A 27,274-nucleotide genomic window follows, 5' to 3' on the forward strand; every position below is an offset into this window, starting at 1 on the left:
AAGGGTCCAGAGGGCAGCTTGGTGTAGGAGTTGCTGGCAGGCTGTGCAGGTGGAGCACCCTGTTGAGTGAGAGCAAGGGAACAGAATGAGGCTGGAGACTTGGATATGGTTTGTGCTTTATGCCCAGGGAAATGAGAGAGTACTGAAGGGTAGTTAGCAGGGAAATGACATAGGCTAATTTCATTTGTTGTAGACAACTATGCAAAGGATGGACCAGGAGTTGGGGGAGAGGAGTGGAGGCAGGGCTGTGACCTAGGTGCTTGATCCAGTGAAAGACACAGTGATGCTCTGGGCTGAGAAGGTGGCACCGGGTGAGGGGGTGTTGGCAGCAAGGACACATGGCTTGGTGAAGAGTTGGACAGATATCAGGGGGCTGGTGTGGGGAGGTTCATGGCAAGTGGTACCTTCACTGAATGGGAGGGGACACCAGAAAACAGATTTGCTGGAAAATACCAGGAGTTCAGTTTTGACACACTGAGGAACAGTCCTGTGGAAACGTCATGTAGGTGTTTAGATCCTGAGGTCTGGACATCTGGACACAGTCCTGGCTAGAGCGTTGGGAATGACCTGGTTGGACGTCGATGAACAGTGCTAGATGGGTGGGATGATCAAGGGGAGTAAGAGTCGGAGGGAAATTTATAAAGGGGCATCCTTAGAGGAATGTCAGGTTTTAAGATTCAAAAAGAAAGGTCTTATGGAGCGGGTAACCTTTGGAACCCAACTTGAGGGGAGAGTAGACCTGGATGTACATAGAAGGGAAGAAAGCTGCAGCATGCCAGTTCCTGGAGGCTCAAGGGGTCAGGCTAAGGTGTTTAGGCTTGTCTCAGGGGATTTAACACCATGCTGTCTTCCTCTAAAGTGGGCCGGCTGCTGGCTTTGGTGTCAACCTTGCATCTTTAGCATCTCCGTGTCTTGTGAAGGTGGTAGAGGGTGTCGGGGGAAAGGAGGAAAGTGAGGCTCCTGGGTCCCCTGACTCACACTGTCCTTTGTCTTTCTGCCTTCAGAGCCTTGGGAAGCAGCCCTTGTCACACAAGCCCCAAAAAGGACACTGTCCATGCAGAAAGCTGAAGACAGCCCAGCTGAAGTGAGGCATCTGGGCTAGACCATGGCTGTGGTCTTGGACTCTCGGTCCCAGGCCTCTCCCCCATCAGAGGCTGAAGACCTCCTGATTGTGAAACTGGAAGAGGACTCTTGGGACTCGGACCCCAAACTCCTGGACAGGCACCATGAGCCTGTTCCCGGCCCTGAGGCCTCCCGCCGGCGCTTCCGACAGTTTCAGTACAGGGATGCGGCTGGGCCCCATGAGGCCTTCAGCCGGCTCTGGGCTCTCTGTTGTCGTTGGCTGAGGCCAGAGATCCGCCTCAAAGAGCAGATCCTGGAGCTGCTGGTGCTGGAGCAGTTCCTGACAATCCTACCCAGGGAGGTCCAGACCTGGGTGCAGGCGCGCCATCCCGAGAGTGGGGAGGAAGCGGTAGCTCTGGTGGAGGACTGGCACCGCGAGGCCCGGGCAGCAGGACGGCGGGTGAGGCCAATAGTCCCTTCTCCAAGGAGTCTGTTGGATGAGTTGGGAGTGAGGGAAAGGGGAGCCTGGTGCGAGGTTAGTAATAAGCAAAACCAGTATAATGCTAGTGGTGATTATTGAGCAATGATCATTTTCTGAGCCTTGCTATATAACAGGTACTATTTGAAGTGCTTATATATATTTAAGTGACAGGTACTGTTGTCAGTGAGGAAACAGGCAGAAAAAGTAGTAGGTGATTTGTTCGAGTCACGTGGCTTCGAGGATGGTGGCTCCTAGATTTGAACTCCTGCTCCTAAGCGTGCATTCCCAAGCTGTGCTTCAGTCAGCCTCCTGGAACGCTCTTCATGCTCTGGACCATCTGAAATGCTTCCTGTTTAACAGAATGACAACATATGTGATTTCCCTGGATGCTTGTTGTGATAATCTGGGTAGATAAGAAATGATATTGTTGTCCCCATTTTATAGACTAAATCAGGACCCAGGAAGTCAGGTCGCTCAGAGAAGTCATTCAGTCAGTGACCCATCCTTTGCTTCTGAGGTCATTTTTCTTTGTCTTACGTTGTTCTTCTCCGCTTTACCTTTTCTGCGAACTATGAGGATTAAAATTCCTCTAAGTCACAAGGCTCCAATGAATATGAATTGATGTTCTGTAGCATTCACTGTTCGAAGCTTCTATCTGTATGCTTCATTCAGTCAGCCCAGCATCCCGGGCAGGTAGGCACTGTGATCATTGCCATCTTTCAGATGGGCAAACAAAGTCCTATTTCCTGAATATAGATAACCATGTTGTGGAGTTGAAATAAGGGAAGTGAGTGCATCATGTCACAGGTTTTACCTTCACGTTTGTATCAGTGAACAGGAAGCTATGGAGGTCTGCAATGTGATTCGTAATTAAGCTGTTAATACAACTTTTGAACCGTGTTTGGAGGCTGGCATCCTATGTGGAACAGGTCTTTTACCTGGCTGTAGGCAGAGCCAACTATCCTGAACTTTGCATCTCAACATAACTCTGGCACTCTCCATTTGTTATAATCTTATGAGACTCTTATGAAATTATACCTAAGCACATTTTGCCAGGGGAAATTAGAGGTTTGGTAATCTACCATACCCATTGCCAATGGTATGGTCTTCTGCACGTGTAAATTGCAAAGCTCTACACTGGTGTTGAGGAGAAGAAGGTTGAAGGTGTGTGGCTTTACTTCACTCACTTTTTGAAGATGATCAGTGAAATATTGAAAGGTAGAGATCGAAATAGGAGACAGTGTGCCTTGTTTTAATTGCAACCCCACTTCCCTGTAGCATTTCTTTTTTTTTTTTAAAGATTTATTTTTATTATGTTTTTATTGGAAAGGCAGATATACAGAGAGGAGAGACAGAGAGGAAGATCTTCCTTCCGATGATTCACTCCCTAAGTGAGCGCAACGGCCAATGCTATGCCGATCCGAAGCCAGGAGACTCTTCCAGGTCTCCCATGCGGGTGCAGGGTCGCAAAGCTTTGGGCCGTCCTCGACTGCTTTCCCGGGCCACAGGCAGGGAGCTGGAAGGGAAGTGGGGCTGCCGGGATAGAACCGGCGCCCACATGGGATCCCGGGTGTGCAAGGTGAGGACCTTAACCACTTGTACCACCGTGCCGGGCCCCCTGTATCATTTCTTTTAAAGAAAGCATCCATTTGTCTTAAGTGGCAGTGAAGAAATAAATGGGTGTCTTAGGGGTTCAGAGCTGGAAGATGACAATCATGAGGCCCAGAAATGAAAAATAACATAAATTGGTCTTTATGATCCTTTCTCTGTAAAGGGAGAGGGTTGGACTAGACCTGAGCTTCTCAAAGTCTGTCCTTGTGAGCTGACCAAAGCTTGAACTGCTTCTGAAGTTGACAAAAAATAAGGTAATGGCATCTTTTATATTTTCTTTATTTATTTGAAAGGCAGGGAGAGAAAGAGACACAAACGACTACCCATTTGCCACAGATCTTCCATCTGCTCAGGTTCTCTCCCAGGTGCCTACAACAGCCAGAGCTGGGCCAGGCTGGAATCAATAGCGACAAGTTAATCCAGCTCTCCCAGATGGGGGGCAGGATCCAACGGCTGGAGCCATCCCCTGCTGACTCCCAGGGTCACCTCAACGGAAAAAGCTGGAACGAGGAGCAGAGCTAGGATTCAGAGACTCCTGTGACTTTTGAGTTTCACCTGTAACTTTTCCATCTACTTCTGAGTGCTCACCAAGTTCAAAGCCGAGAGATAGGTAGCAAAGGTGTTCCTTTCAGGCATGTGTGCTTTCGCTTATGATCTTACATTGCAAGGTGTGTGGCTAAGTTACCTCCTGTGTAAGGGAGATTTTCCTTTCTTAGTAGTGGGGTGAGCGGTATCAATTATATTCCTCAAACAGAATCACCACCTGAAAAGTTCTATGTTTGGGAGGCTAACTGGTCTCTCAGGTTTTTCCCTAAAGGGGCACCCGTAGGTCGGTTGTTGGGTGGCTTTTAGTTTTTCTTGTCTGTTATCACCATGTTCTAGAACCCCCACATTACTAGGCTCACAGGCATTTTTTAAAAACATACTTCGCTTTTTAGAAAGGTTTAGTTGCGTGGAGGGACTGAGCAGAAGTTCCAAAGAATTGCCTCGTGCCCCGTTCCTCTCTCTGAAACTGTCCTACTCTCAGCCACCTCTTCCAGAGTGTACATTGGTTACCGTTGCTGAACGTATATTGATATCTCATTTGTCATTATTTTCATATCCATGGTTTAAATTAGGTCTCACGCTTGGTGTTTAACATTCTCTGAGTCTAGCAATATGACAGAATAGTGCCATGCAAGATAGTTTCTGTCTTAAAAATCCTGTTTCTTCTACCTATCTGTTCCTCTTCTCTAGCTCCTGGAAATCACTGATTTTTCTGATTCCATGATTTGCCCTTTCCAGAGTGCCACATAGTTAAGTCATATGGTATGTAGCCATTTCCCTTTTTAAAATTTAAACATTATTTAGGTTTCTTCTGTGTTTTTTTTTTCATGACTTGTTAGCACAGTTCCTTTCAATGCTATGTGTTGTTTCAGTGTTTGGATAAGTCACAGTGAAGCTAGCCGTTCAGGTTTGCTTTCAGGTTTTTTCAGGTGCTCAGGCATTTTTGATGGATTTGTTATTGACTGTCTCCCACCCCCAGTATCCTACTGTTTTGAAGTAAATTAACCTTTTTTTGGGCGAATGATACATTTAGTGAATATCGAGGTTTGCAGCAGAATTTGGAGAATGTGTCTCTATATTCCGTGTTGTCTGAGCATCGTGCACTGGAGTCGACACCTGTTGTATCTGCATGGCCGACCATTATCACCCGAAGCCCTTCGTTGATTCTGAGGCTCCTTCTTGGTGTGTACATTCCTTGGGTTTTAACAAACATATCATATGATGTATGCAGCATTATCATATCATATAGAATAGTTTCAACTGCCTTGAGTGTGCTCTGTTCTCTGCGTGTCGTCTTCTCGAGCTCTTGGCATACTGTAGCCTTTTTTCTGTCTCCATAATTTGGGCTTTCTTGGAAGATTATATATTTGTAATCATATGGGGTTGTTGCCTTTGCAGATTGGCTTCTTTCGCTTAGTAATATACATTTGACTCTTCTGCATTTTAAAAGATGTTTTCATAAAATTGATTTCATAGTTCATTTCTTTCTAATGTAATATTCATTTTCTCATATACCACAGATTATTTATCCATTCCCCTACTGACAGACCTCTTGGTTGTATCTGATTTTGGTAGTTATGTATAAAGCTGCTATAAAGGCCTGTGTGCAGGTTTTTGAATGGATATAAGTTTTCATTTTAATTGGGTAAATACCAAGGAGCACAGTGGCTCCATCACTTAGTAAGGATATGTTTAGTTTTGAGCAAGTCTGCCAAACTGCCTTCCAAATTTTCATTCAACAATGAATGTGAATTCCTGTTACCCCACATGCTTGCCAACATTTGTGTTGGACTTTGGATTTTAGCCATTCTAGTAATTGTCTAGTGTGGCTCATTGTTTTAATTGGCAACCCTTCAATGACGTATGACATTGGACATCTTTTTATGTGCTTACTTGCCATGCTAATGAGAGGATTTCAGAAAGTTTATGGGAAACGTGTGTAATGAAGTAATCTTGAACCAACTTGTTACCGCGCGTCTCAAGGGAATCTAGCTTGAGGCACTGTGATGGTTAGTTGACATTAGTTGAAAAAGAGCCCCTCAGAATAGTATAAATTCTGACAATATTGAAATAAGAGCAGTTGGAATATGTGGAAGCTTGGGTGAAAGTGTTAATGTTTTATGTGAGTTTATGGGGAGCATACCCCAGGGAAATCAGCAGGTTTACAAATGAATAGGAAGAAACTAGATGATGTCGAATGTGAAGCCTGCAGCAACAGACCAACCCCATCAAGTGATGAAGGCAAAATTGCTTTTATTTGTGTCCTAATTGGAGAACAGTGGTTACCAGCAGAAGCAGTGACCTACATCATAGATCTCAACTGCCTCAGTGTGTGTACACTTCCGACTGAAAAGTGGAAGCAAAGCAAGCTTTCTGCTTGGTGAATGCCCAAACTATTGTGCCCAGACCAGCTGCTTTCAGTGGAAATTTCAAATAGGTGGATCAAGTTCCTGAAGCATTCTTTTAAAGAATTGTAGCAGGAGAAGAAACAGGACTTTCCCAGCGTGGTCCCGAAGATGGAGCCCAATCAAAACAATGGCTTCCAGGAGGTGCAAAGGGTCCAGTCAGAGCAGAAGTGCAGCTGTCGAGGACGAAAGTCATGGTGGCTGGCACAGTGGCTGCCCAAGGCATTATCTTAACTTTCTGGAGGGCCTGCTTTCCATCACAGTGGTTTGAGACGTTCCCAAGGCTTTAAAGCAGAGAATGCGTGGAAGGTTCCAGCAGAGTCAATGTCCAGCGTGACAGTGCTCCTGGGCAAGGGTGATCTTGTGATGATTTTGATGTGACATCATTAGGTGTGCACCTCACAGTCCTGAGTTGGCTCCTTCTGGCTTTCGTTTCCTAAGCTGAAAAATCCTCAAAGGGCAGACATTTTTCATCCGTTGGTAATATGAAAAGGGCTGCATAGATATGGTTAAATTCCCAGGACCCTGAGTTTTTTAGAGTTGGTCTAATTAACTGGAACAAGTGCCTACAAACTTGAACTTGATGGAATTTATTTTGAGAAATAAAGTTTATATTTTAATTTTTATTTCTTAATTCCACTTTTTCACAGATTTTTTGTCTTTTCTTGTACATCTTCAGTGAAGTGTCTATTCAGGTCTTTTGCTTATTCTAACTTAAAAATTGTTGCGTTTTAGTAGTTCCTTGTGAATGTTCGATAGTCTTTATCAGACGTGTGTCTGCAAATATTTTATCTTTGTCTTTTTCTTCTGACTGTCATAGTGCAGATATTTTAAATTTTAGTTAAATGTAGCATTTCAACTATTTGTATTTCATGAACCCTTTGTGCCTTTGGTATTGTATGTAAAAATTGGTCACTGTACTTGAAATCATTTAGATGTTTTTCTGTATTATCTTTTAGGAATTTCATAGTTTTGGATTTTACATTTAGGTGTTTTTTTTGTACATGGCATAAGGCTTGTGTTGGATTCATTTTTTGTTCTCTTGAATGTCCAGCTCCAGCACCAGTTTTTGGGAACACCCTTCTGCATTTCCGTTGCTCATTTGTCTAGATTCAGTTGATTCTATTTATGTGGATCCAGTTTTTTTAAAATCTTTTTTGTCTTTTCTTAAGCCAGTACCACACACTTATTGAACAGCTAAATCCAAGTGGGAAGAACTGCCATCTTGACAACAGTGAGTCTCTGTCTGGAAGATCTCTCCATTTACATATTTCTTCTTTGATGTCCTTCATCAGGCTTTTGTAATTATGTAAAGCGTGTAAATATTTTGGTAGGGTTATATTTAAATATTTTTGTTTTAGGAAGGCTAAAAATATAAGTGTTATTGTGCTGTTAGTTTCAGGTTCTACTTATTCATTGCTGGTATAAAGGAAAGTGATTGGCTTTTTGTATATTATCCTTGTTATAATTCATTATTAGTTTCGAGAGCTTTTATGTTGGTTCTACCAGATTTTCTCTGTAGATGAACATGTCATCTGTGAACAAGTAACAGTGCATTCTTCCAATCTACATTTCTTTTATTTCCTTTTTTGTTTTATTGCATCTTCTACGAGTTCCAAAATGACATTGAGAAGGGGTAGTGAGCATCCTTGCTTTCTTCCTTAACCCAAAGCAAAAGCTCTGACTTTCTCACCATTAAATAAAATGTGGGCTGTAGGTTTTTTGTATATATGATCAGCTTGAAAAGGGTTTCCTTCTATTCCTAATTTGCTGGGAATTGGCGGGGGGTGGGGGCGAGGGCAGTATTATTTGAGAGGAGTCAGAGGGTGAAAAAGAAAGAAAAAGAGAAACATCAATTAAGAGATATCATATTAGTCAGTTGGCTCTCCAAATGCCTCACAACTGGGGCAGACTGAAGCTAGCAGCTGGAGGTCAAGCTGGGTCTTCCACATGGGTGCTGCTTCAGTGATCACCTGATGCTTCCCAGGGTGAGCACCAGCGGGAAGCTGGGAGCAGAGCTGAGGGTCAAGCCGGGTGCTGGGCTGTGGGCAGTGGACCTCAAGCAGCGTCTTTCCTGCTGCATCCAGTGCCCACCACTGCTGAGACTCTAATGAACACAGACTGGATTGTGCAAATGCTTTTTTTTTAAATTTATTTTTTGTCTGTTGATATGTTCATATAATTTTTATTTAAATTCTACTGATATAATGGGTTGTATGAATTGATTTTGAAATGTTGGATCAGCTTACACGTCTGGGAAAATCCCACTTGATTGTTTTATGTCATTGTTTTCATGTATTATTAGATTTGATTTTTGCTAATTGTTAAGTGTTTTTGCATCTATGTTCATGAAGTATATTGGTCTGTAGTTTTCTTGTAGTGTCTTTCTCTGGTTTTAATGTTAGGGCTGGCCCGACAGAGTACATAAGAAAATGTTCCCTCTGCTTCTGTCCTCTGGAAGAGCCTAGAACACTGCAAGTGCTTGATAGAATTCACAAATGAACCTGAGTCCAGAGCTTCCTGTTCTTCACAGTGATTCATTATTGATTCAGTTTTAAAAATGGATATTGGCTTGTTCAAATAGCCTGTTCCTTGCCTGGGTTTTGGCAGGTTGTGATTTTTGAAGAGTTGGTCCTTTTCTTCCAGATTATCAACTATGTGGGCATAGAGTTGTTTTTAATGTTCCTTTACTATCCTAAATTCACAGGATCTGTAGTGATGTCCTCATTTATTTCTAATATTGGTAATTTGTGTCTTTTGTCTTTGTTTTCTTAGTTACTTCAACTGTTGGTTTTGTTTATCTTTTCAGTCAACTTTTGGTTTTGTGGATTTTCTCTATTTTCGGTTTCATTGATTCTTGCTCTGATTTTTAAACACTTTTTCTAAGTTTGGGTTTAATTTTCTCTTATTTTGGTTTCCTGAGGTAGCAGCTTAGGTATTGGATGATAAATATTTTCCCTTGTGATTTCTTGTTGGACCCGGCATGTTTAGTCTCCAGCTCTTTTGAGATGTTCCAGCTGTCTTTCTGTTATTGATTTCTGGTTTAATTCCACTATGTTCTGACAGCAGATACTGTTTGATTTTACCCTTTTAAATTTGTTAGGTTGTGTTTTATGATTTAGAATGTGGTCTGTCTTGGGGGAACGCATCTGAGCTTGAGAAGGATATGTGTTCTGCTTTTATTTGATCAAGCGCTCTAGTCATGTCAATTATATCCAGTTGACTGATGGTGCATTTAAGTCCTCTGTATCTTCATGATGATGGCGTCTCTCCTGCCTGGCCAGTCTCAGTAAGTCCACTGTATCTTTAGCAATTGTTTTTGCCTGCTAGATTGTCCATTTCTAACAGAGGTATGTTAAGATCTACAAGTAGAATGATGGATTCATCTAGTTTTTATAGTTCTGTCGCTAAATCTTTTCCTTGCATTCCCGGGGATCCCATATGGGTGCTGGTTTGTATCCCAGCTGCTCCATTTGTGTGCCACTTGTATCCAGCTCTCTGCTTGTGGCCTGGGAATGCAGCAGAAGACAGCCCAGGGCTTTGGGACCTTGTACCCGTGTGGGAGACTCTGAGGAGGCTCTAGGCTCCTGACTTTAGATCTGTTCAACTCCACTTTTTGTGGCCACTTAGAGGGTGAATCAGCAATGGTTCACTCACCTGTCTCTCCTCTCTGTGAATCTGCCTTTCCAATAAAAATAAATGAATCTTTTTTAAAAAAAAAAGAAGCTTAAAAGGCTTAGATATATTTATCCTTAGATATATTTAAGGATCATTTTGTTTTATTAGAGTTGTGTCCCCTGTATTGCTTTGTATTATCTTTCATCTCTGAAAATTCCCTTTAGTCTAAAGTCTGCTGTGTCTGAAATGAATGTTTCTTCTCTTACTCTCTTTTGGGTAGTGTTAGCTTGGTATATACTTCTCTCTCCCTTTTTATCTGTCTTCTGGGGTGAGTACTTCGTCTAGCATTAGGATGGCCGTATTCCCTCTTGGAGTGCCTGTATTTGATTCCAGCTTCTTGAAAATGCAGACTGTGTGAGGCAGTGGTGATACCTTGGGTAACCGGGTTTCTGCCACTCTTGTCGGAGAGCTGGGTTGGTTCTGGGCTCCTGGCTGTGGCCTGTCCCAGTACTGGCTGTTACAGGCATTTGAGTCAATGAACCGGGGGATGGGAACACTGTCTCAAACAAATTTTAAAAATTTGAAGTGCTTTCTGACAGCATGCTGCTGGGTCTTGGGTTTTGATGCACAGTGACATTGTGTGCATTTTTCTTGATACATATAGACCATTGGCATGTAAGGTAATTATATGTATTTTTGAAATTCTTGGTGTGATAATTCCAGCATTTGTGCCATATCTGATTCTGATGCTTGTTCGATGATTATTGTCTTTGGTGGTTTTCCCTTTAGGTATACCTTAAATTTTTATTGCAGGGTTGTACTGGAACTGTGGTACGTAGGCCTTTAGTAATATAGTGATGAAGCATGGGTGCCTGTGACTAGGTCTGCGTCTTTTGATTAGCCAGGATTCAACCTCAAGCTGCTCAGCTTCTGCCCACGATGGCATCTGTCAGGATGCCTAGAGGGACTGTAGATGGGTTTTAACCACCCCTTATGTGCCAGTCTTACCCATTCCTTCTGCCCATTGAGTTAGACTTTGGCAAAACTTTCTCCTGAAGGTAGGCTTTGTTAAGAAAGACACAGCGATCTATTGTATTTCAAAATGGTTCCTTTCCCCTGCTCCCTGTTGGAATCATGAGTGCTTTTCCCCCACAATGTCTAATCTAAGCACCTGGTAGGATTCTTGCCTCTGCCTGCACGGTTTTATCTCTTGGAGTTTTTAATTCTCGGTGTCACCTACACCAAGCCTACAGCAATTTGACACTGGTTCCTGTGGAGATTTCTGGTTTGGTTGGTTATGACTCCCTGATTCCCCTCTTGGTGCAGTTTGGGGTCAGCAGTATGGCCTGTGACCTCGGTTCTCTGGCAGTGGGAAGAGCTGTTAATTTTTTAGGTTGTTCGGCTTTTTCCTTGTCAGGATGCAGTGGCAGCTTCTAAGCTTCTTCTGTGCTAGGCTGCAAACCAGAAGTCTGCCAGAGTTCTTGCTTCCTTTTGGTCACTTTGAGTCTGCCTCTTTCTCTGACACAGTTAACCACCTGTGGAATCTGAGTCTGCTTGGTCTTGAAAAACAGAGATTGGAAAGCTTGGGCTGCACACAAAGATTGTTGTTGAGTAACTGTAACAAAATTAGACCTTTAAAAAAAATCAAAGGGTAATTTTTTAAAGAATTTTGGTAAACAGATATTATCTCCCTGTGAGTTCACACAGGATGTGGGTGGATCTGCTCCATGGGTTTTGCTTTGATGCTCATGGCCATTCTAAGCCGTCTCCCCAATGATAAAAATCCCTCTCTATGAGGGTAGACTTGAGTTTGTAGACTAACTGGAAGATTTTTGGAGCTATGTTCAGCAAACTCAGAAAGTTGATAAAGATGGATGTAATTTGGGGGAGGGGAGTCTAAAAGGAGAGTTTGGAGAAATATATCTAGTTGCCTACATTTTTATAAAATGAGAGAAAACAAGGCTTCAAGAATACATTTCTATTTTCCTATATATAAACAGAAGCTCTTAAAGAACGCAGAGAACTTAGTTCCTGGTGCTAAGGATTAGGGCAGGAGGGTGGAGGCAGGCCTGGAGGTGGGATATTTTCGTTGGTTACACCTTTGTATATGTCTATTTTTGAACCATGTGAGACTATTGCCTATTGAGAACATTGAAATATTTTTTCAAAAGTTAGACATTTCTGTGAAGCAATGACATTGTTACATTGGGGTTTTACAGACAGGAAATGAAGTATCAATCTCTGTCTCTGAATTTGGAATGGAGATAGAGAAAAAGTATTAACTTTATGATTGGTAGAGTTGCTCGGATAATGTTATCCTGTAGTTGATCATTGCTTTTTTGTTTTGTGTGTATGTGTGCACACACACACACACCTGAGTGGGACTGGCGAATGGTAGTCAGAGGAGCTCAGAGCTGGCACCTCACCCATGGTGCAGCACTCAGGGTGGCGTAGAGACCGTGCATTCCAGAAGGGAAAGAAGAGGGGAATGATGTTCTTAGCCATATATTGTGGTCCTTTTTTGCTTGAAATTCTTCACTGACGTTTAAGTTGCCACCATGTTTTTCTTTTGAGGTGGGTATGTTAGCTCTGCTTATGCTTTTGTATTAAGGCACTTTTCTAAATAGCACGTACTTTTATTTTAAAATTCCATCTATAATTCCTCTAATTTTTTATTTTAAAAATATTTCTGCTTTTAGCGCAGATACTCAAATGCATTTAGTGTTAGTTGTATCCACCTCTTCTATACCTTGCTTGGCCTTTTATGTGTCTCTTATTTTTTCTGCAAGTTAAAAGGCAAACAACCTATTTTAAAATTTGTATTTAAAAGACAGAAAGGTAGAGATAGATAACATACAACAAGAGCACTCACTCCCCAAATGCCTACAGTGGCTGGAGCTGCATCAGGCTAAAGTTGGGAGTCAAGAGCTCAGTGCAGGTTCTCTAGGTGGATGGCAGGGACTCAGCCACCTGAGCCGTCGCCTGCTGCCTTCCAGGGTGTGCATTCCCAGGGATGCATCCAACATGGGATGCAAACGTCTTCACCTGACATCTTGACTGACAGGCCAAATATCTGCCCCTGTCTTTGATGTGTATGGATTATTTTTTATGTCACAGAATTTATACCTGCTTTATCCATTCATGAATAAAAATTGTTTGAATCATGAAGCGTTTGCATAGCTTACCTGTGCTGAACAGGAAAGTCCTTATTCAGTGGTATAAATGCTGGTCTCTGTCTTGTTATCTGTCATGTCGTAAGCTTTTTCTGATGCCATCTTTGAGTCTTTAAAGATCCTGTTAATCCTTGAACCACATTTGTACTCATTAATGTTCCCTGCCCTATCAAATTGGGCCTTATTCAACTGGCCATCTGTGTGTAGGAACTGGAACTGTGTGCAAAAGAGGCCAAGTCTTTAAAGGCAGTGCGAGAATCTCAGAGCTTCCAGCTACAGGCAGTAGATCACTGGCCTGAGGGACCATCCCAGAAGCAGTGGGTGAAGAATTCATGTCGCGATCTTCCCAAGCATCTGAATCCTAAGATGGCACCACAGCCCTTGAAAGAGAGTGGTAAGTACCAAGAATCTGGGAATATCAGAGAATTCAGCCTTATAAGCTCAGGGAAAGACATGCAAGGCAAGGAAGGGTGTGTGTGGGGGGGAGGAAGCGTGTGTAGAATGCAAGGAACAGATAAGACAGTGTCTGATGGACCCATCCACTGAGAAGTAGGGTAAGGGTATTGTAAGAGGGGGTTCAGCCCTCAGTGATGCTGGCACACTCTGCTGTATTTACAGGCAGGCAACAGGTGCAGGCTGGGACTTGTCATAGGAGCACAGAACTGGCATGTCACATATGGCACAGCACTCAGGGTAGCTTAGAAGGGAAGGAAGAGGGGAGATGTACGAGGCCCTGGAGATAATTTGAGACAAGTATGACTTTTGGAAAGGCTACTCTTTAGAAGGTTGTGATTTGTGGGGAACTAGACCTTGGGTTCTTAATCCATTTTTTTCCCTCAGCTATCCTCACTCCCCAAGTCCCTGCTCTCGCAAAGATGGGCAGCATTGGAGATTGGGAGGTGACAGTCGAGTCCCAGGTAAGGCACTTGTTCTTTTCTATCATTACTACTCTTTTCTTTTTTCTTGCCCTTGCCCAGTACCCATCTTCTCAGTCCACAGCCTTCCCTCAACAGAAAGCCACAAAGCACTTGCGTAGTCTTGTCCCTCTCTTCCAGTCCGCTGGGCCTCCCTTTGGTTGTGCTACCCCTTATAATCTGAGCCTCACACATGGTGTCCCTTGTATTCTTGGGTCCTGGGAGGGGCCCTAAGCTGTTTCCAAGGGTCAGTAATGGTTGGGTTCTTCCTCTATACCTCTCACAGGAAGCCTTGGGTCCCGGCAAGCAAGTGGAGAAGGAGTTCTGTGAGGACACCGTGGGAGATGACTGTGGGGACCATGTGTGCCTGGGTAAGGGAACAGTGTGCTCCAAAGAGGATGGGTGCCTGGTTTATCCTGCTCTAAGCTCCCCAGTAATGCCTGGCCACTCCCTTAAGAATCCTGGCTGTTTATGAAGGACTATACTATTGTAATAATATAGAGAAAATCATTGGGGAGTGGAGGAAGAGTACTTGGAAGAGGGGAAATCCAAGAACCTATGGGACTATCATAAAATAATAATAATTAAAAAAAAATTCCTGGCTCTGATGTCTCTGGAATGTCAGAGGCCAGGAGACATACTACGGCAGGGATGGAGTGAGCCCTGATGGAGGCTATAGGACAGCTTCCAAGAGCCTGACTTCTTGGAGCTCATCGCCTTCCCTTTCTTCCTTCAGAACATTTGCCACATTTCAGGGACTGTACCCCACCAGTTGTCTCAGAAATCCAAACTTTTTGACACTAAATGGGTTCTGTCTAAACAGGGGTAGGCTCAAGTGAATTAAGCTCATGAGGTATATGTATTAAACGATGGGAGACCATCACAGAGCTCGAGTACCTGAAGTCCAGATGGCCAGTACAGGCAGACTCCTTTCTCTGTAGGCCCCAACAGCGAGAGCCACAGACGAATGGGCGTGTCTCTGTGGGACCTGGGGTCACCAGTAGGGAAGCTCGATGCATGGCTGAGATGAGATAAGGACTGTGACGGAGTTGAGTGTTGGTCAGGAGATTTAGAAGGTCGTTGGCTACTTGTTTGGCAGTGGCTCACGTCAGGGGATGTGGTGTTCAGCGTTTCCCAACTTTGGGAAATGCCGATTCAGAGTATCCTTAAGCCCCTTACGGCTCTGAATTCTTTTTCATCTGGTTCCCCTCAAATACTTATTTTCACTAAAGGCTTCCTGTTTGTTAGGGCTGGGAGCTGTTGGGTCAGCAATGCTTTAGACATAACATGAAACCGACTTTCTCACATTCTGAGAAGTGTACAAAATATGCTTCAGCCATGGTTCAGATAAGCTCTGCAGTGTTGTAATGCTCATAAATTTATTCCCTCTTCGCCAGCTTCAGCTTTAACTTGCCGTCATGACATTTTATATCATAGTCAACAGATAAATAGCAGGGCAATGGAGGTTACAGGTTTCCTGGTAAGCGAGAGACTCCACCCTCTTCCCCCTGCCCTGAACTCATAAACGCCTCTTTTTGCCAACCATGGAATTCAGTCTGTTTGGGTCTGTGTAGGCCATGTGCCCGTTTGTGGGCCAGTAACAGTCACTGCTGTATGTGATACACTCCGTAACACTTAACAAAAAATGCAATGAACAAAGCAAACCAGACAGACTCTTGACATTTTGGTGAGCAGGTCCTATTCCTTTTATTCCTTTTATTCCTATTCTTTTTATCTCACCCCTTCCCTCCCGGCACTTTAATAAGTTAACATTGGAATTGTCATCAGCTTCTCTCAGGTATGTTTTAGGGCCATTTAGAAGAACAAATGCTGACTATAGATCATCTCTACTCATTTGGCTTCTTCTGTTTGTATAGGAGTTCCAGTTTCAAAGGCTAGCAACACCTCACAGCAAGAGCAAGGATCAGAATTTTGGGGTTTAAGCCTTGTAAATTCCACGAAAAGGAACTCTGCAGATGATATCCTGGATAATGAACAAGCAAAAGCAGCCCCAGCACTGGCCTGGAAGGACTCAAAGGCCTGGGAGGAACAGTGCCAGTGGGACGTGGAGGACATGAAGGTATCAGGCGTTCACTGGGGCTACGAGGAGACCAAGACTTTTTTGGCAATTTTGAGTGAGTCTCCCTTCTCTGAAAAGCTCCGGACTTGCCACCAAAACCGCCAGGTGTACCGAGCCATTGCAGAGCGACTAAGAGCTCGGGGCTTCCTACGGACACTAGAGCAGTGTCGTTACAGGGTCAAAAACCTCCTGCGGAACTACCGGAAGGCCAAGAGCAGCCACCCCCCAGGGACCTGTCCTTTCTATGAGGAGCTGGAGGCCTTGGTGCGGTCTCGGATGACTGTCAGGGCCACAGGCGGTCCGGGAGAGGCCATGGCACTGCCCAGGCTGGGGGATAGTGATGCAGAGATGGATGAGCAGGAGGAAAGAGGCTGGGAACCAGAGGAAACAGCAGAATGCTGTAACGGTGCAGTCCCAGCCACTGACGAGTCCAGCCAGGGACACAAGATCTCAGGGCACCCAACGCTGCTACAAAGTCGAATTGGTAAGAGCCTGCTTGTTTGATTGGGTCCAGATTCCAGCCCTTCTGCCAGTCACACTGTTCCTCCCTGAGGTCCCGGTGCATGCGGCAGGGCTGGATTGGTGGTGGAAGAAGGTACTGGGCTCCATAGTCACCTTCATACTGTTCCTCTCTTCTCCCAGAACTAAGCCCCTTGGCTAGGTTTTCTTGGTTATAGAAGCAACATTAAAAGCCTTCAGAGACTGTACAGAAGGAAGTCAGTATTTTCCAGAGTGTGTCACTGGGGATGATCACAGGTGTCATGTCAATGAACTTGGGATTCTGCCAGTTCTGTGTTTCTCTTCATGTGTAGGAGTACATGACGTAGCTAAAGGAAGACAGTGAGGCGCTGAGCAGATGGAGCAGAGATCCAGTAGGCTAGTACAGGCAGTGTGTGGGAGCATCCAGTTGGGAGATGGAAATGTTGATGCCCGTGAGCTGATGCATCGTACCTGTAGACTCCTGCCTGCCCATGTGAGGTGGATTTATAAACTCCATCCTTCAAGCTGCATCCGGGGCTGCATCATGTCCCCAGAGGAACCGACACTAGATGCCTGCACACACAGGACAGGGCATCTTTAATTAGGCTCTGCTACAGGATTACTTGAAGGCAGTCGATGTCTGCAGTCTTTAGAGGTTCTCAGTTGCCATGTTTTGTTAAAAGAAAAATTCATCAGGCAATTTTTATTTTTAATTCACTGGATATAGGGAAACTCTTATGGACCTTCCCCTGAACCAGTGAGCTGAAGCCAGGGGAGTGGGTCTCCCAGGTGCTGCCCATCAGCCAAGACCAAAGTCTTGGTGAATCGCTTAGAAGGGGATGGGGTGAGATGCTCCAGCCGACTTCCCTCCCACCTCCACGAGAGGCAGGAGCATTTTCCCTAGGCTCTTGGGTACTTTCTGGATGCCTGAGTTCTGGGCGCTCAGAAGGGCAGGTGGCCCTGATTACGGATGTCCTAGATAAGCTCATTAAGTCTTATACTTCACTCCCGACAGCAGGTGTGCACTGGGGCTATGAGGAAACCAAGGCCTTCCTGGCAATCCTCAGTGAATCTCCATTCTCTGAGAAGCTCCGCACCTGTCACCAGAACAGCCAGGTGTACCGGGCCATCGCAGAGCGGCTGTGTGCCCTGGGCTTCCTGCGGACATTGGAACAGTGTCGCTACCGATTCAAAAACCTCCTTCGAAGCTATCGCAAAGCCAAGAGCAGCCATCCACCTGGGACGTGCCCTTTCTATGAGGAGCTGGATTCGCTGATGAGGGCTCGGATCGCAGTCAGGGCCCTGGGGGCTGTCCAGGAGAGCACCAGGGGCCACACGGAGGCTGACAGTGTTGAGGTCTGGGGTGAGGTGGCAGGTGGAGATGCCATGAGGCCTAAAACTCCAGACACAGGTAAGCATGGAACAAGCTCATTGTTGTTTTGTTCCTGAACTACAAGAGAGAGTGGGTTTGAGTGGAAAAAAAGATTGGACTTTGCTTAAATTGTCCACTTTCTGGCTTAGTATGACCCCTAAGTGAGGAGTAATGTTAGCTTTTATAAGGGTTCATCTGATCTGGCAGAGCATGTATTTTGCGTGTACTAGAAGAAAGTGTTCACTGTTAATAGTAAAATTGGGCTGGATCCTTGGGCTGGGCTTCGTGGCTCGCTCAGTGGAGTTACCATGTCCCAGAATCCTATAGCTTTTGAGATCGGCATTAATTGTATGTATCAGAACTTGGTCAATTTCAAGTTAGTGACATAAGGTGCACGATACAAGATAAAAATGTGTTAACTGAATTTATCATACACAAGATACAGGTGTATACATAAATACTGACTGGTAAATGAACAATAACTGCCCTTCTGTGCATTTTTCAGGCTTTGAGATGAGGTGTGAGGATGAAGATGAGACTTGGGAGCAGGACATTCTTGAGGAGTCTCCCGGACACTTATCACAGTGTATTCCAGATGCTGTTTGCCGCGCTCGTGGCTGGGAGGAAGACAGTGACCATGAGAACAGTGGTGAGGGGGAGTTGGAGGACCCCCCAGAGGAACAGTGGGAGGAGTGTTCATCTGAAGAGGACTTAGAAAAACTCATTGACCACCGAGGCCTGTATCTTGCAGAGAAACCCTACAAGTGTGACATCTGTGTGAAGAGCTTCAGCCAGAGCTCCCACTTCCTGGCTCACCAGCAGGTGCATACAAATGAGAAGGCCCCTAAACGCCTGGTGTGTGGGAAAGGTTTTCATGACTGCTCCGACCTCAGTACCCATCAGGGACTCCACACTGGACAGCAACCCTACACATGCCTCCAGCATGAGCAGAGCTTTAGCGATCGCTCCAGTTTGGTCACTCATCAGAGAATCCACATGGGTGAGAAGCTCCATCAGTGTGGGGAATGCTGGGAAAGCTTTAACCAGAGCTCGAGCCTTCTGAAGCATCAGAAGGTCCACTGGGGAGGAGATCCTGACCAGCGCAGTGAGCCTGGGGAGAGCTCGGGCAGAAGCCCATCTCGTAGTGCTCACTGGAGGGGCTGCACAGGGGAGACGACTCCCGAGGAAGCTCCAAGTAGCAGGAAGAGCCTGCCACCCAGCACCCACTTAGAAGAGAAACTCTATCAGTGTTCGGAATGTGGCAGAAGCTTCTCCAAGAGTTCTGCTCTCATCAGCCACCAAAGAATCCACACAGGTGAGAAACCCTACGAGTGTGGCGAGTGTGGGAAGAGCTTCAGCAAGAGCTCCACCCTGGCCAACCACCAGCGGACCCACACCGGGGAGAAGCCGTACAAGTGTGTGGACTGCGGCAAGTGCTTCAGCGAGCGCTCCAAGCTCATCACGCACCAGAGAGTGCACACGGGCGAGAAGCCCTACAAATGCCTCGAGTGCGGGAAGTTCTTCCGTGACCGCTCTAACCTCATCACCCACCAGAGGATCCACACCGGGGAGAAGCCCTACCGGTGCCGGGAGTGTGGCAAATGCTTCAACCAGAGCTCCAGCCTAATTATCCACCAGAGGACCCACACTGGAGAGAAGCCCTACAAGTGCACAGAGTGTGGCAAAGACTTCAACAACAGCTCCCACTTCAGTGCCCACCGCAGAACCCACACAGCTGGGAAGGCATCGTAGGAGACCCTCCCCGAGCACAAGCACAGAAGGCAACCAGTGTTTACCTCCCCCAAGGGCACAGGACACATGCTAAAAAGAAGTCCACCTGTTTGTAAACTGAGTGTACACCCAGGGAGGTTATCTTGGTATGATCCAGGTAATTTGGAAGTGAATGCAGACACTAAGGATCCACACTGGAGTGTTGCTTGTTCTTCTCCTGTAAGAAAACAAACAAACAAAACACACTACATAATCTTCAGGCTGTCCTTGTGTTTGCTGTGAGAGCTTCCATAGTGTTTGAGCCTAACTGGGCACGTAGAAGAGTAGGATTAAAGTAGTGAGCCCACCACTGAGTCCAGCGGCAGTCATCAACCCTGGCTTTGCCAGTACAGCGTCTCCATGCATACACCCCTTATCTGCGGTGGCTTGTCATGTGTGGCAGTCTATAGTTGGAATCTGTTCTCACAGAACTTTAAGACTTGATGGGGAAGGGGAGAGAGGCACAATTGAGAATTGGTAGCCAAAACAGTCCGTCATAAGGTCAGCCAAAGTGTAGCAATGATAATGACCCTACCGTAGAATCATTAGCAGTGGTGAGAACAGGCAGTGTTTATTAAGCGTTTGCCCCTTGGCCGGCTCTGTGCTACGTACTTACAACAGCATCTTGCTGAATCCTCACGGCAGCCCCAGGACAGCTCCTGGTGTTCTCCCCGTTCCCCGAAGGAGAAAGCCGAGGTCGGGGCCACTGGAGTGATTTGTGAGCTGGTGTGACAGGAGTCAGGCCAGTCTGGCTGTCTCCCGAGCCTGACACACCCTTCCGTTTAGGGCAGGGATTTGGGTGCCAGGATCTCAGACACTTTGCGGATCATTTCTTGTATAATCACATCACGAGTTCTCCTTTGAACAAATATGCAAGCTGAGAACAGACTTGGGCTCTTCGGTCCTGGTGAAGGGCTTTGAGCACAGCCAAGCTCTTAGCAGAGCACTCAGGAGTTCCATCTGGATGGTGCCCAGGGTGAGAGAGACAGGCAGACACTGGACACGGGGACCCAAGGGATGTTGCTCCCAGTGGGGTCTTGCTTTCACTGAGCCAGTGGGGCTTGAGTGTCTCTTTCCTCGGGGATCAGCCGTGCTTCCTGTTAAATCAAGGTTAAGCCTTCCAGGGTGCCAGGGCTGCTCGCCAGCCCTTACAGCCTCGTGCTTTTGCCTGTCTGGCCTTTTCCCCTTTGGTGTGGTGACTCCCATGCCAGACAGGTGGAAGGAGCTGATGTCTCCACTGACAGGACCTTGGACACTGCTGCACATTCCAGATTCTGGTGCCACTTTATCCTAAGTCATGTTGCAGGTCCACCCATACTTTCCCCTTACTGCCCAGGCAGACCAGCCTCCCACCTGGACAGCTAAGTCAGAAAGGCTTTGGGCTCTAGAGCCTCTCCTTACAAGCATTTCCTTTGGATTTTAAAGGAAGACCCCTCAGGTGATAGCACCTCTGACATTGGGTTAAGTTATGGCCTTGGGAAATCCCTGTCTGAACATGATGACTGGAAGACTGGAGCTCTGGATTCCTATGCAGGGAAGTCAGAGGAGAGGTGGGGCACTGCACCCTTGCCATGCCCCAGAACCTGCCTTCCCAAGCACTGGGAACACCACCTGTCACCTCCTTCCCTGTGGGCCCTTCCTGGATCACATTCCCTCAGGGCAGGAGTCATGGGTGAGGTTTGGATGGAAACCAGCGTATGTTGTTATCTGCAAGGGGAAGGTGGTAGTGAGAGAGGAAGGGTTAGTAATTGCAAGAGAAGGTGTGACGGCAAAGGAAGGGTTCCAGAATCAGGGAAGGGAATTCTCGACAAAGGCACTGTGGCATGAAAGCTTGGGTTCAGGGTAGGGCCTGGAAGCTGAGGTGAGCACTGTTGCTGTGTGAAATAGGTAGTGGGGAGTTTGGGGAGCTGCCTTTGGAGGGGTGCTTAGGGAAGGGTTATGTAGCACCTTGAGTATGAATGGAGCGTGGACTGTAGTTTCAGCGAGACATGTTCTAATATGCATTGTCGAAATCCAACATCCTATTGGAACTTGGATATGCTACCATTAGAGTGGCCTGTTGGGACACTATTGGAACATTCCAATTAAGAGTGAGGTCTGACTTGGATCAATGTTTCCTTTAAAATGTGGAAGGATTTAAGGGGTCAGGGGATAACAGAGTGAAGCTAGATGCCTTTGGTGGGGTCTGTATCCATCATAACTGGTGCATGAGGAGATGCAGGCTGGACAGGTGGGCAAGTGGTTACATGGCTTGTTTGAGGTATTTTGAATTTCGTGCCTAGAAGAGATGTGGGATGATGTGCCTGTGAAGATTTAAGGCTGAAGGAGAGTTTAGAACCAGAGTTTCCTGGGATAACATGGGCGCTAAATTCAAAAGGGGGTTGTGTTTAAGACAAAGAAGTGTTGGGCCTAGAACTTGATAAGCCCCCCAAATAAGGGGACGCTACCTCTCAAAGGGTACTCTACACTCCCACCATGTCTCCCTCCTCCTGCCTTTTGGGGGTCATTGCCCTGCCTTTCTACTGACTCATGAATTCTCTGTGAGTTTTCTGGAATGTTCACTGTAGAAGCCAGGCTGAGCTTTGGGTGGAAGGGAGATGGTGGCCCTCTCCACCTTGAGTGTCATCCTTGCCCCTGCTCTTGGAGCAGTCTTATGCTTTCAGGGAACAGTTTCAGTGTTTGTATTAACTATAGGGTCCACCATGAAAGCAAAGGCAGTGTGGATTGGAAAGCAACACTAAGTTCGGCAATCTCCCCCTGTCCACCTGACTCTCCCTTTGGAAGGACTGTGTCAGGTGACATCAGTGTTTGGGTCATCCCCCTGCCAGGGCATCCAGGCATTCTCAAGCAGATGGTAAGGCCCCTTCCCCAGCTAGCCACAGTCCCTTCCTTGATTTCTGTCCCTGCTACTCCAATACGGGCTTTGTCCCATCTGAAGGGACCAAAAGGCACCCGTTAGCCTGATTCCACAGACTTCACCAGAGGTGGTGCACCCAAAGGTAGAGGCAAGGCAATCAGTCCAGGCAGCGTTGGATGTCTGGTTTGTCCTTAGGCCCTGGCATCACTGCTGAACTTGTGGTTGTGGCTGCCCCAGCCATACTGTCCCCTCCCATTGCTGCTCCCAATGCACTGTAAAGCAACCGAAGTCCCTGTGCTGAGCATTAGGACTTTGAGGTAGCTCTTCTTCCTGGCTCGTCCTGTTCTGAGACCTCTGGGCCACAGGGGAGAGTGGAGGAAGGAAGCACCTTTGGGCCTGGGCTGTGGAAGTGTCGAGTTATGTCTGGAATGGAAGCGAGTGGTGGTGGATTCCCCTTACCTGGGCTGCCCAAGACTGTGTACACTGGAGTTCTGCCCTAGCTTCCATCCCATGGGCACTTTCTAAACCCACTGTGTGGATGCTGATGACTTTCAACTCTGTCTCCTGCCCTGGCCTCTCCTCGAAGGAGCCCAGCTGCCAACTGATCAGCCTTGCTTGGTGACTGCAGCTTCAGAAACCCCAAGGCCATCTGCAGCCATCATTGGTCTCTCCGCCCACCTGCTCAGCACGCACATTGACTAGTGGCTTACTTGAAGGCTGCCTGCATGTGCCCTGGGCCTTTTACAATCTCAGTCCTGTCCTGGGCTGGGGCTATAGAACCCTCTCCTTTCCAGGGGCATTTCTATCTCGGCTGCTAGAAATTCTGTTGCCACCAGAGAAGTCTCTGAATAGAACTGCTGCCTAAAGCCAAGGTTGATCATGCACACATACCTTTCTCTTGGTCTTGCTTCCTTTTTTTTCCCTCTGGATGTCCCTTAGCCCCTTTTCTTTTGGTAACAAGTGCTAATCTTTTTTTTTTTTTTTTAAAGATTTATTTTTATTATTTTTTTTATTGGAAAGGCGGATATACAGAGAGGAGAGACAGAGAGGAAGATCCTCTGTCCGATGATTCACTCCCCAAGTGAGCACAACGGCCAATGCTATGCCGATCCGAAGCCAGGAGACTCTTCTGGGTCTCCCACGTGGGTGCATGGTCCCAAAGCTTTGGGCTGTCCTCTGCTGCTTTCCCGGGCCACAGGCAGGGAGCTAGAAGGGAAGCGGGGCTGCCGGGATAGAACTGGCGCCCATATGGGATCCCGGGCGTGCAAGGCGAGGACCTTAACCACTACGCCACCGCGCCGGGCCCAACAAGTGCTCATCTTATGTCCCTGCCCCAGCGTTCTGCCCCTGGGGAGGTGGTGGGCAGGGGTGACTTTGCAAGAGAGAAGGCTGGATCCTGGCTTGGGATTCTTGGCTGTGTCCTCCTTTCTCCTCTGGGCTCTTTTTGTTTATCTCTTTCACCTCGTGGCTTCGGAATTACTGCTTGGCATCTGAAGCAGTGCTCTTTGCCTTGCTCTGATTTTGCAGCAAACTTTGAATCGCCTGCAGTACCCGTTCTAGCTAGGAAAGGGTTGTCCCTTCATTGTTGTTTTCCCAGCCTGCTGCAGCTCAGTGGAAACCTCTGTCCCTCCTTTCCGTTGGTTGTGTCTCTCAGCTGGTCCCTGTTGGTAACCCCAGCAACGGCCTGCCTCTAGCAGCATCATCCCATGCTACTTAGACAAGAGGCAGGGAGCCCGAGAGGTCCTTGTTCTTCCCATTGGTGGTTCTACTGGTCAAAGCTGGGAGTGTCTTTAAGAACCACTTGTTTAATTCAGGGGCAGTGAATGTTAAAGTCAATTAAGTAATTTTGCTGCACACACTGGACAAGTGGACCATTGTGGGAGCAGGGGAGAGGTCATGTAGACATTGATTTTCCCATCAATGCACTGTTTATGCTTTTCTTGTTTGTAGAAGATGATTCTGATCCTGTCATTGTGTGCTGCTGTTCCATGAGCTTTATTCCTGAAGGTACATTCGTTTTTCTGCCATCTGGAGGGTGAGGGCCACGAGAACGGAAACTAGATTTGTCGGGCTTGCTCCCCAGATGGCTACAATGACTAGGTGTATGCCAAGTTGAAGCTAGGAGCCAAGAATGCCACATTGGTTTCTCACATGGGTGATGGGCCCAATTGCTTGTGCTGCCTTCCCAGGCACGTGAGCAGGAAACTGGATTGGAAGGGAAGCAGCCGGGGCTGAAACTGGTACTCATGTGAGATGTTGGCATTGGGAGCATTTGAGTGGCTTGCAGTGCTCAATGCTGGTTCCTCTTATTTTTTTCCTGTGATAGTCTGTACATTTCTTAAAGCTAATGGAGTCCTATTTGGGGATACAGTGGTCTGATAAATTAATAAATTATATTAAACTACTGCCAAGTAATAAGAAAGAACATATTTTGGATTCTTGTGGCATCTTCCTAGTTAACACTCACAGAATAGAGACAGGAGAAAGTGAGATAAATTGTGGAGGCCTGTTGAGGCCATTGGGCATGGGGACCCAAAGTATTAATTGTACCTCTTTCACTGTTACTGGGGACGTGCGTACAACCTTAGGAATCTCTATACTTGGCGCTGGGATCAGTGTGCTAGGAAACCGAAGATACTTGGGACCCAGATGATGCGAGAAGGATTATGAATGAAAGGAGTTTCTAGAGGGTGGAGTCTCACCTGACTTTTGGCTGCATGGTTCAGATTCAAAGCCAACATCTTTTGTACATGCAGAGGGGAGATCTGCAGGGCTTTTATGGGGATTCTGTCCTGTCCTTCCTCTTCTCATCTTCCATCTTTTGGTAATATTCACAAGACTTTGTGGCTCAGAGTTGAAGTCTCTTAACACATGTTCGCTCCTTGATCCTTGTTGAATGGGATAATATAGGCAGCTCTTTGCTTTCTGGACCCCACTGTCAAATTCTGTGCATGAGTTTATAGAGTAAGTGAGCACAGTATTTCAGATTTTGAATTGCTTTGCTCCAAATTCTTGGGAAACCTGTTTCTTCAGTAGGTTCTTCAGTGACGAGGACTTTAGTGTTGGTTGGGACACACCCATACTCTGCGTGTCGGGAATAAAGAGGAGACCCAGCAGGGAATGAGTCACAGCCTCCCTGAAGAGCAGCCTCTGAGACTCGTGCACATGTTTACACATAACTTGTTCCCAGATGTTGCCCCTATACTGACCAGATTGTGGACTTACCTTCCTGGGAGACAGGACAAAGGGCACGGGCACCCATGCTCTTGCTGTTAGTCATTATTTGACCACAAGTACAACAGGGCATACATAGAGATCGCTTTTGAGTGTTGGGGTCCATGAAGGCTGGCCAGCCAATCCAGGCAGAAAGAGAACTTTGTTACCCTAAAGAAGAGTTTAATCTGGGTAGCTGAGAGTTGACTGTGCTTGCAGAACTGAACATGTGATACAAAGGAAATGATACAACAGAGATACCTCACGGAACGTGGCTCTTCATTGCCTCATCCCCATGTCACTAATGAAACAGGAATCTGATAGGACCAACTGTTCTTAATAGGAGCCATCAGGTAAGAGCAGGGCATCTTGGGGGTTGAAATTTGGGGAAGGGGAGTGGGGGACCTGAGAGTTACCTGATAGGAGGGAGATGGGTTAGGGGCAAAGAAAAGATTAAGAGAAGAAAGCAGAGCAAGTTGGAAAGGGCGGGGTGGGTGGATGAGGAGGGAAGAGGAACAGAAACGGAAGAAGAGGTAGTGAGGATTGGGAGATAGGAGGAAGTAAGAGATGGGAATAGGGACCAGCTGTTGTCCAGTAAGGGAGGCTGACAGCTGGGGAAGGTGGGAGATGGGGCAGGCAGAGCTGAAGAGGTTACGGTTGGTGGAGGAACAGGAGGCAACTTCTTCCTGGTTTCCAAGTGAGAAATGGAGGGAGGGGTGCACTCTGGACTCAACGTTCTGTATCCTTCCTCTGACCTGGACTTCACAGTGACCAAGGTCAGCAATTCCCAGGCTGCACTGTCCACGATGGAGCCCCCAGCCGCCTGTGCCCACTGAGCCCTCCAAATGCGGCTGGTCTGCATTGAGATATGTGGTACAGGCAAAATAACACCAGATTTTGTGGGCTGATGTGAGAAAAAAGGAAAAGTTCTTGATTTTTTTTTATATTGGTTACATCTTGAAATAATATTTTGGATATACCAAGCTTAATAAAGTATTTATTGAAGTTAATTTCACCTGATGCCTTTTTATTTATTTTTTTCTTTTTTTACTTTCAGAATGTGGTTACTGGGAAACCGTACACTCTTCTTGAATTTGCAACACACATTCTGTTTCTCTTCTTGGTACTATTCTGGGGCATTTGAGCTAGAAGAGTCCCCCTTAAAACCTCATTTTATAGATGTGGAAGTTACATCCTAGGGGTCTGTTCACAGTTACCACACAAATGTCCAGCGCTTGAGCTAGGGCCCAGGACTGTTGATCCTGTCAGTGCAGGGCATTCTGTATGAACTCAAGCTGGCAACCACAGGTACCCGGGTGGCCTTCTGTAGTCGCATGATAAGCATGGGAAGTACAACTCCTGCCTTCATCCCTGCCTTGGGTTCACAAGCTCACAACTGTAAATGGCCCAGCTGTTGCTCTTGTAATGAAGACCCTTTAGCAGTGGGCCACCCAAAGAAGTACAAACAAACTTGAAACCCTAGCAGGCTGCTACAGGTCAGTGTGCCCAGGAGCTCAGTGTGGGGGGCAGCGAACTGGAAAGAAATGTCCCCATCTGACACAGGGTGAAAAAGAGATGTCAAAATCACAATCAATATCATTCAGAACCTTTTCTGCTTATCTCACTGATACCCAAAGATGAAGCTGTCAAGTGAAGATCCCGTGCCTAGTTTCCAGATTAGCAAACTCGGGA

At 46.3% G+C, this 27,274-nt stretch overlaps 1 protein-coding gene across 1 annotated transcript; it reads left to right on the forward strand.

The window, feature by feature from the left end:
* The first annotated feature begins 983 nt into the window (after window positions 1-983).
* Window positions 984-23,132, forward strand: ZSCAN20 (zinc finger and SCAN domain containing 20). The gene is made up of 7 exons (XM_040974182.1): window positions 984-1,522; window positions 13,104-13,290; window positions 13,737-13,813; window positions 14,097-14,181; window positions 15,688-16,374; window positions 17,386-17,781; window positions 18,248-23,132. Exons 1-7 carry the CDS (start codon window positions 1,106-1,108, stop codon window positions 19,492-19,494), a joined length of 3,096 nt encoding a protein of 1,031 aa, XP_040830116.1. The 5' UTR covers window positions 984-1,105; the 3' UTR covers window positions 19,495-23,132.
* The last annotated feature ends 4,142 nt before the right edge of the window (window positions 23,133-27,274 follow it).

Source organism: Ochotona curzoniae, unplaced genomic scaffold (genome assembly GCF_017591425.1).
Source record: "Ochotona curzoniae isolate NIBS_2020 unplaced genomic scaffold, NIBS_Ocur_1.0 contig_2404, whole genome shotgun sequence".
Lineage (NCBI taxonomy): Eukaryota > Metazoa > Chordata > Mammalia > Lagomorpha > Ochotonidae > Ochotona > Ochotona curzoniae.

Coding starts and splice junctions, on each gene's coding strand:
- ZSCAN20 (XM_040974182.1), top strand. CDS start 1,106: ATGGCTGTGGTCTTGGACTCTCGGTCCCAGGCCTCTCCCCCATCAGAG. Junction 1,523..13,103: donor CCCGGGCAGCAGGACGGCGG/GTGAGGCCAATA, acceptor ATCTGTGTGTAG/GAACTGGAACTGTGTGCAAA. Junction 16,375..17,385: donor GCTGCTACAAAGTCGAATTG/GTAAGAGCCTGC, acceptor CACTCCCGACAG/CAGGTGTGCACTGGGGCTAT.